The 10,534-nt window shown below is 37.5% G+C and overlaps 1 protein-coding gene across 1 annotated transcript; it reads left to right on the forward strand.

Annotated features, from left to right (window-relative positions):
- Positions 1-1,252: 1,252 nt before the first annotated feature.
- LOC107103077 (C-type mannose receptor 2-like) lies at positions 1,253-4,006 on the forward strand (the record flags this gene model as incomplete). Its single annotated transcript, XM_015402597.1, has 3 exons — positions 1,253-1,343; positions 1,544-1,888; positions 3,486-4,006. Coding segments are annotated over 3 exons (783 nt in total), but the record flags the coding sequence as incomplete, so codon positions are not given.
- Positions 4,007-10,534: the final 6,528 nt, after the last annotated feature.

A 10,534-nucleotide genomic window follows, 5' to 3' on the forward strand; every position in this document is an offset into this window, starting at 1 on the left:
GTACTGTTGGGGGGGAGAAGCGGTGGGGGGGAGATGTTCATGTTGCTGCGGTCTGCAGTCTGTACGTTAGATGTCGCTAAAAGTTACACACTGTAGCTTTAACAGATGACAAATAATGACATGACAATGACATATAAAAGGCATTATTATTAAAGAATATTTATAAATTAAAATATATAAAGGTCTCAGTTATGGATTCTGTTCTCATTCCTCCTCACATGTTCTTCTATAACATCCTGATCTATGCCAGGTCATTGATGCAAATGAACCTCATACCTGCACGCCATGCTGTTTTTATCCATGAATATTCAGATGCAGTTCCTGAAGCAGAAAAACTGATCTGTTTGAAACAGGAGTGAACATTTACTAAGAGCTGCCTTCAACAGAACATCAAGATAAAACACATTTGAAATCCCAGTGAACAGATCCAGATGTAAGTTTCTCATTTTTTTAATAGTTAGAGTTCAGTTATGTGGAGAAATGTTTGATTTAGAGCATTTACATATGATATAAACTGTTCCTGATTTTTTTTTTTCTTATTTACAGGTATTTGTTTAATGTTTCTTTAAAAATATAAAGAGATTTATCAGGCTATAAAAAATAAACTCTCTTTGTTTTAGAGTTCAGTTATGTGGAGGTATGTTTGATCTAGAGCATTTTAAAATTTATTTAAATTACACATGGTTTTTCTAATGCTTTTTTTAAATATAGAGATTTTCATCCATCTAAAGAAAAAATCCCTCGAAAAACTAAAATACTACTTTTAGTCCAACAGAAAATAACAAAATTCCAACCAGAAATACCAACAAAATAAATTCATGCATGAGAGGAAAAATGCAGTGGGATTTATTTCTGGTTATTTTGTTCGGTAAGAGACTTTAAATAAAACTGTAATGAAATTTTAAAAAAAGCTTTGTTCATCACAGACTGTTATAGTTGCTTATTAATCCTGTGGGTACTATTGTTTTCAGTTCAGCCCAATATGATGGTCTGTCAGCTTTATGAGTATCACTACATTAGAGAGCTAAAGACCTGGACTGAAGCTCAGCAGTACTGCAGAGAGAACCACACTGACCTGGCCACAGTGTCTAACATGGCAGACATGAAGAGACTCCTCAATAACTCAGCAGGAAACATGAATGAAGCTTGGATTGGTCTGTATGATCAGACATATGGTGACAGAACATGGTACTGGTCTCTGCCTGGAGTGGAGTTCAATGAGACAAACTGGAAACCAGGAGAACCAAATGATATAAGAACTGAAAACTGTGGGATTATAAGTAATCCTCTCAAATGGGGAGACGTATCTTGTAACACTAGACTTCATTTTATTTGCTATAATGGTGAGAATAGAAATATTTCTCTCTTATTTTCGAATACTTCTTTTATTAATCCATAAGAAACCATATAAAAATATGAATATGCTTTTATTATTATTTTACTATTTTTATATTTGGTTTCCATGTCGCTAGAGAGAGCATTGCTGACCTTTTTTATCCTGATCTATACAGTTTTTCACTACAGTAATTTTAACTCTTTGCAGAAAGTAAAACACCAGAGAAATTCTACTTGATTAAACAATCGAAGACCTGGCTGGAAGCTCAGAGTTACTGCAGAGAGAAACACACAGATTTGATCAGTGGAATAAAGGAGCTACAGGGAGAACAACTGAAGAATGTTCTATCTGTAGATATTTGGGTGTTTATTGGTCTGTTCAGAGACACCTGGAAGTGGTCAGATGGAAGCAGCTTTTCTTTCAGACACTGGAACCTTCAGTTTAATGATGAGAAATACAACAGTGGTCAATGTGCCATGACTGTGTTTGATGATGGAGGCAGATGGAAGAATGGGGACTGTAAAGAGAAAAAACCTTTTATCTGTTATGATGGTGAGTTGATTTATTTCATACTTAACACATAACATTTCTGTACTTACCATTAATATCTAAAATTTTATTTTAATTAAATTTTCAGTTTTATGTGCCTTCAAAGTCCTTTATCTTTTTAATTTCTTCTGATCACTTAACAGGTTTCTTTTCATCCGGTGCTCAAGTTATATTAGCATATAAACTCTGCCACTTTCTTAGGCACCAGCCTAAATGAATCTTCTGTTTCTCATCCCATTGGACCCATGGCTAAGCTCACTGTTCCTAACTAACAAATTTAACTAATGAAGACTAAAGTTAATCAGATAAATCTAGAAGGTCCAGCAGTTGATGCCCACCGATTCTCTTAAGATTCCACATAGGCTAGCTGGGAATAAATGTCCTAATTAATTTCCTACTGTAGGGATTAAAACAGTAACGATAATGAATGAATGAGATGGGGAAATCTAACAAGCAGAGCCTCTATATCTACTCCCAAAGCCTGCAAACTGTCTCCCATTTATTCTCAATTTCTTTACTCTAATGTCACCAACTTTTTCCAGGAGGGATTAAAAACGTTATTATTTTAAAGCCTCAGGATGAAACTTTTATCATGATAAACCTTCAGGAAAGAGAAATGTACGAAAGTATTTAAGGACACTTACAAAAAGAAAACTCCCAGAGATAAGGTTGAAAAATGTGCACAGAAAGGAAAGATTGATTTTGAAAAACAAGATTAATGACTAGGATTATAAAAGGATACAAAGCAGTTCAAACATGTTCTCTAAAATAAAAAGATTGTATAAAGAGAGACTGTATAATAATCCCTATCTAACCCCCAGAACTGAATAATAGAATCCAATAATGCAGAACACAATCCCACAAACACCTAAGAAAGTTAAACTAGGTGAACTCCTAGCCCAGTAATAAGAAAGTGAATAAGTGTGATTAGAAAATAAGGAAGGAGTTTATTAACAACAAACATTTTAAAGAAAAATAGAATATCTTTACTAAGGATAGGGCATTGGCTGGTCCTTTTTTACTTCACAGGCTATGTATGGATTTCCCTTCCTATTTTCCTGGCAGGGTGTTCCCCTACTTGGTCCTAATGTCTCATTAACTAAGAACTAAACCAGTTTAATATGACATGAGCCTTTAAACAGTAATCTATACTGTTGTGTGTATTAATCAGAAATTGTAACCACTGTTCAGTAAGGGGATGGGCACAGACAGCAACAATGGTCTTCCAGACCATTGTTGCTGTCTGTGACCATTTAAGCAATTTTACCCACACAGCTAAACGTTTGTTGAACAACTATCACTGCAACTTTAGGCCCTCACTAAGCCCATGAACCTTGGAAACATGTCAGAGTAAATAAACACTTCTATGTCTCTTAAACCAAAATTCTGACTTTTCCATCTGAATGCTACTGCTTGATACAGGTTTCACTGGAATAGATAACAGGTTACTTATTGGTTTGGATAGATGGTGCAAACATTATCTTTAGTTCCCTCTTTTGTCTCATGGCTCTTATTTCCCATTTCAAATCAAAACTCTTATCAATTGCATTGGTTTTGGATCATATCTTAAACAAACATTTATTTTTATTTTCACTGACAGATAATCTGGTCCTGGTCCAAGAAAAGATGAACTGGGCGAATGCCTTATCCTACTGCAGGGAACACTACCATGATCTGGTCACCATCAAAACCCTTGAAGAGCAGATATTGGTCCAAGAGAAAGCCAAGAAGGCATCGACTCCTTTTGTCTGGTTAGCACTGCGCTATAACTGCACTAAGAAGTTCTGGATCTGGGTTTGTCCTGAGGGGGTCACTGAGAGAACCATGAACTCAGATGGAGAGGTTGATGACTGTAACATTTCTGGAGCCATGGACACTGGAGGACAACATAAGTGGTTCCAAATAAATGGTGGAGAGGAGTTTAATTTTATTTGTTCTAAGATTTAAGGTTGCACATTTTTTATCTTTCACTTCATGTATCAGTAATGGGCTTTGTTACAGTTGTAACCATTAAAATGTCCCCTTTTTCTTCGATGGGCTTTTGGCGGATCCTTGGCTTTTACCCTACAATCCCTTTTTAAACATAAATCTTTGTACTAAAATATTCTTTCTGCCATGATTTGTGGAGATTAAGATTTAAAGAGAGGCGTTATCTGGGGAGTGGTGGCCTAGTGGTTAGGGCATAGGGCTTTGAATCCTGAGATCATCTAATCTACCCCACTCCCCCAGACTGCCACTCTGGGTCCCTGAGCAAGACCCTTAACCCCACACTGCTCCCTGGGTGCCGCACAATGGCAGCCCACTGCTCCCCAAGGGGATGGTTTAAATGCAGAGATAAATTTCTCCAATGTGAGATCAATAAAGTTCAATTATTATTATTATTATCTCCTGGTCAGACCCTGTAATTCACTGAAAGGATGGAGTCAGAGAAAAAAAAATATGCATGCCCAGGAGGGGATTTTGTTGGGGGCTGCAGGGAAATGGGCTGCCATTCGGATGGCATTTGATGTTTGAATGACTGCTGCTGTATATCATTCCTTATCTGTTTAACTTTAGGACAGTCAATAGTCAAACTTTAAATGGACATAAAGAACAGTCTTTAATTTTAAAAGTTAGTTTACATATTTATCTAGAGTTTAACAGACATTCATTGACCTGAACTTTTCCAGATAAGCTTCCCTCTTTTGTAAATAGGTGGAAATTATATAACATGGTTTAGATTACATGTCCTGTATAGTTTCTTTGAATGATCCTTATCATACTTCATACTTCTTCTGGTTAAACAGAAACGTTGTAGTTCTTCACTTTATCCGAATGCTGCATTAATGAAATGACTTAATCTTTCTTGGTGTTTTTCTTTCCAAAAGTTAACAAGCCACATGTGGTTATCACTAATAATGCATTGCACTACTGAATAAAAACATTTTATATATATATATATATATATATATATATAAAAAAAATCTGAGTAAATCATTTATGAGTATTGAAAATTGAAAATATGTTGTATTCTTAGCACATTTAATCAAATTAACTAATTGCTGTTCTAACAACCATTTGATTAATTACTAGATTTATCTGAAAGTGGAGATTTAATCTGAATCTATTGATGCAGTTTATGTGTGTTTTTATTAAACTCCAACAATCTTTAAATGTACCTTGTTTTTATTCATAACATGCCCTAGATGAACTCTACAAGACTGTTTTTTCTATACTTCAGCTCACACCCTAGTTTCCATTGAGGGTAGATCAACTGTACTAGTTCCCTTATTCCAATTTTCATTTGTGCCCATGATCTATGCATTAATGTACTGTTTAGCAGGTCCACCTGGTTAGTGACTCACACCTTCATTATCATCCTCAGCCAGATAGATGTGGTCACTAACCTGTGTTCTTGCCCTGCAGAGTTTCCTGCCTTAGACACCCTAGCACTAGATGTCCCGGAGAATTTCAGTTTTCCTGCAAGCCCCCCTCCCCTCTTCAAGTTTGTGTTTTCACTCTACCTTGCTAACTATCTTTGTTGTAATGCAAATAACCTGTGATATGACCAGCCCTTCTACATGAGACTGGATAAGGCTGAAACAAACTGGCATCAGAACAAGACCATGCCCCAAGCACTTTTCACTACCTTCCCCTAAAACATCAGACCTTTTGCAGGAATATCTTGACAAGTAATATCTAAATCTTTTATTTAGGCAAACCTATTGAACAACCAGATATCATACGGGTCCTAGTTCCTGAGCTGAGAACAGGTCATAGCCATGCTTTTCCAACACAGCAAGGCAGAGCCTATTTATATTATCCATTCACCAACAAACATATTTATATTGCAAAGCTCACTTACCCCATTTACACTACCCTTGAAAAACCGATCCATGCAGAGACCGGTCCTAGCTTGGATCAGTTAACCAGGCCGAGCTCGGTTATGACGACCGTTTACACATCACGCTAACTCGGTTCCTCGACTCCTCGCCTCCTAATGACGACATGCGGTATTACTGCCAGTATTGAAGGAGGAAATCAAGCAGTTGGTGGAAGTAATGCACCAAAAGTTGTTTGCCAACGGCCATAAAACACAAGAAGAAGACGAAGAAGGAGGGAATCAAGCAAATCAAAATGGCGGCGCCCTTCACATTCACAAAGTTATGCTTGATTATTATTGCTTTACTTCAGTGCGGAATGTCAGGCGAAGACGCAACCTTTCGTAGATGTTTTTAGTTGTTGTTCTTCTTCTGTTTTGTGTTGGCTGGCAAGCAACTTCCGGAGGGGTATTACCGCTAACTACTGGAATGGAGTATGAATAGCGATGTGCAGCCAGACGGAGATGACGCATTCTGCTCATGCGCTCTTGTAATCAGAGAACCGAGCCAGGGAAAAACCGAGCCGGGCCCACCTCTGGAACTGGTCGGCAGTTAACTCGATTCGGTTGTGTCTAGCTCATTTCAGTTCAGTTTGCTTTCCATTTACACACGATAAGTTATCTCAGTAACTGAGCTCGAACCGGTCTCGGCATGGTTTTTCAAGTGTAGTGTAAATGGGGTACAAGTGAAAGAAGGTACAACTTAGAGAATAATTGTATTTTGTCTGTTCTCGCCTTTTCATGTGATTCAACATTTCAGCTTAGAGAATGACAAACAGTATGATTTCAGTGCTGAAGTAACATTTATTTCACCCAAGGAAAAGCACAACATATGAAGCTACAATTTTCCCATTTAGCAGTTTTTACAAACCCAACATGAGTCCTTTCTGCATTTGTGAGAGGTATACTTTGTGCAGTGCACACATCGCTCAGTGCTGTGGTTCCTGTTGCAGAGATTGCACACCAGGCCTGCTTATAATAACAATGAAAAAAACCTAAAAAAAAATAGAGTTTAGCACATATTCCCAAAGTAAGAGTTATAGTATGAACTAGATGAGGTTATCTATGTGTAATACAAGTTTTGTGGCACTACAATTATCTATAGTTTAATTATTGGCTATTATAGGCTTAAAATAACAATGAATAAATCTCCAAAATACAGTTTGGCCTTTCTTCCCAAAGTAAGAAAAAAAAGAATGTTATAACTTTAAATATACAGTCACATGTTTATATAACTATTTTTCAAAAGTATTTATTACTGTTTTTAAGGCTTCACTTTAAAATATGAAATTTTCTAGAGCTGTTCTAAAAAATTCTTTTTTTTGTTTAGAACAGCTCTAGACAATTTGACAAAATAAATCTGTCTAAGTCATGAGTAATTATTGGCTTTTAGTTTTTTGGCTTTTGAGTTTAGCACATGTTCCCAAAGTAAGAGTTGTAGTCTGAACTAGATGAGATTACCTGGGTTTGGAGGCACCACAGTGATCTAAAGTATAATTATTGGCTATTATATGCTTATAATAACAAACAAAAAAATCTCCAAAAATTCAGTTTGGCCTATCTTCCCAAAGTAAGAGTTGTAGTATGATCCAGATGAGGTTATCTGTGTACCATACAAGTTTGGAGGCAGTACAGTGATCTATAGTGTAGTCATGGCTCATTTTATACTTATTCTAATAATAGAATAGAGGTGCCATTTGTCATTTAGGCTTTTGGAAATTCCTCAGAAAAGTATTATTTTTCGAATCCAATACATGTGATAATAATCCACCTCTACTTGGTGAGGCTTTTGAATATTTCTCTCTGGTTATTTTGCAACTTGCAGACGGAGCATTTGCGGAGCAGCGAGCTCTGCATAGGGTCCAATGTAATTCTCCCATCGCGATAGGAGACTCGCTTTTTGGAAACTACGGTTGTAGCTCACTGTCTGCCTTACTGTTGCTGCAGAGAGGTGTCTGTTTTGTAGAATAAATCATCTTCCGAGTTATTAATCCGGAAAAGCAGAATCTGAATATATTGCCAACTTTACTGCAATTTCACCATGCTGTCTGCATGTCTGCAGTGGAGGAGAAAGGAGAGAGAGAGAGGAGAGATCGCTTGAGTTATATCCCCCCCCAAATAAATAATGTTCATTATTGTATAAATATTGTTTGTTTCTACAGCGTTCCAGCTCAAGCAGCTATTTTCATTGTACAGATCAGTTATCGTCTGATTGCTGCGCTGGTGGCTGCGCTGAAATCATTGCGCTGTTGGCGACACTAATGAAGTAGACCTAGTTATATTAATTACAAATATGATTTCCCCCCCCCTGCTCTCAAGTAAAAGAGTCTCAAAGAGAGAGACTTTAGCTGAAACCGAAACTCAAGGGGGTGGAATAGTTCTCCAGCCACAGCACTAATGGGGCATTTACATCTGAAAAGGGATTCATGAGTTGATAAGTACTGTTGGGGGGGTTGGAAGCTGACGAAAATTCTCGTATCTGTGGGATTTCTAGTGCTAGCTATTCACCATAGATCCATTTTCCTAATAAAGTTTTATAAAAAATCTGTCTCCTTTGAAAACTGGGCCCCCTTGTTCTGACCCTTGACAATTAATGGCTTTATAGACAAACAGTAGTATTTTTAAATCTATTGTTTGAGATCTATGAAGCCAATGTTAGGACTTTAGAACTGAGGTGACATGATCCTCTTTCTTAGTTTTAGAGTGGACATGGGCAACAGCATTCTGGGTCAACTGCAAAAATAAGACAGCAGATTATATCTTACAGTAACAGAGTCCTGGAAAAGGGAAAAAATACGTTATTTACTGGTAAAATATAGGTCAAAACAAAATGTTAAAATAGGGTTCTCAAATCCCTGTGCTGTTGCTGGATCTGTAAAGCTACTACTAAATTGTTCCAAACTATTATACCCCGTCCACACAAAGTCAAAACGAACACGAAACGCTAATATTTTCCAGAACGTTTGTCGTAAAGACGGAGACGTAAAATAAATGTGATCGTCCACACGAATGCATGAAAACGCTGCAAAATGTATGCCGGGCCTGTAAGTGGCGCTGTCGTGCCAAAGCAAAAATAGGCGACGAAATGTTGGGCATGCTCCGTACCAGCTCCCATGTCAGAGGATGAAGAGAGCACATCCACCAAGTCACAGTCAGAGAAACAGGACTACACTGGAAAACAGGCCAATCTCCAATATATCTAGAAACAAAGGTGTTGATGGCAGCAGCATAGCTGATATTTCTCCCCAGGATGGTGTCACAGCCAAACAGGAACAGATGAGGCAAAGCTACTATGAGAAAAAGCAGAGAGAGCATAACGTTAGAGATTGAACTAACAGATTCTGCAGAGTGGGAGAATAGAGATAGAATGAGGCAGAATGATGAAATGGGGGTCCCTATGTCCTCCAGTAGTCTAAACCTATAGCAGCATAACTATAGAGATAGCTTAGGATAACCTGAGCCACTCTAACTATAAGCTTTATCAAAAAGGAAAGTTTTAAGCCTACTTTTAAAAGTAGAGAGGGTGTCTGCCTCACGGACTAAAACTGATAGTTGGTTCCACAAGAGAGGAGCCAGATAACTAAAAGATCTGCTTCCCATTCTATTTTTAGAATTCTAGGAACCTCTAGTAAACCTGCAGACTGAGAGTGAAGTGCTCTGTTAAGGACATAAGGAACAATCATATCTCTTATATCAGATGGTCCATTTAAGGCTTTATATGTGAGAAGGAGGATTTTAAATTCTATTCTAGATTTAACAGGAAGCCAATGAAGATAAGCCAGGATAGGAGAGATATGATCTCTCTTTTTAATTTTCATCAAAACTCTGGCTGCAGCATTTTGGATCAGCTGAAATATTTGACTACAGTTTGTGGACTTCCTGATAGCAAATAATTACAATAGTCCAGCCTGGAAGTAACAAATGCATGGATTGGGCACCCCCCTTATATCTGACACTCTGGTGATGGAAACACAGGTAAGTGACCACTATCATCTGACATGATGATCTAAGTTAGTCACTTACCTGGTTCAACAGTCCAGTCCATCTCCCTGGAAAGGGGCGCAATCCAACCATGGCATGCATTCATTTTGGCTTCAGGCACATTAAGTATGATAACAACGGAGCTTTGACTGCATTCACTGAGCCTTTATATCTATAACAAACAATATAGGAAGGCTTTAGTAACATTATGTCCAATATCTCTGTGTGATGCACTGCTGGATGATAAGAGAATCACAATGAGTCCAGGTATAAGTATCAGGTTATTGAATACTTCACCAGGTATCAAGCTTCCAGGTAGGACCAGGCTGTTATTTAGTATGATTATTCATGATCACAACCTTCTTAGCAAAAGTGAGAAGTTCAGGGAACAGGTTGACCCGTCTTATATCTTGCCACAAAGACAGTTTGTATAACTTGCCTCAATAATAACTAAATGAACTTTAAAAACTTTTTTTTAATGTTTATAAAACATCATCTTGCATCATTGACAAATCATTAAACAACATTACATCCGGAAAATTTTCACTTCCATTTTCACATTATGACTTGTTTAAAATATATCAATGACATTTTAATTCAAAGGTATAAAGCGGAGGTTTATACCTTTGCAATTCCAATTTCATCATATGTATGTAATTAGGGGGTTCCCGCTCCATCTCACTATCAGTTTGGGGGTCTTTGGCCTGGAAAATGTTGAAGCCCCTGGTATAGAGGATGATCTTAGCTATCTTTTTATGCCCATGTGTTGGGATCTGGAGATCTGTCCACCTTTCTCCAGCAGAGGGCGC

Source organism: Cyprinodon variegatus, unplaced genomic scaffold (genome assembly GCF_000732505.1).
Source record: "Cyprinodon variegatus isolate N-32 unplaced genomic scaffold, C_variegatus-1.0 Scaffold1374, whole genome shotgun sequence".
NCBI lineage: Eukaryota > Metazoa > Chordata > Actinopteri > Cyprinodontiformes > Cyprinodontidae > Cyprinodon > Cyprinodon variegatus.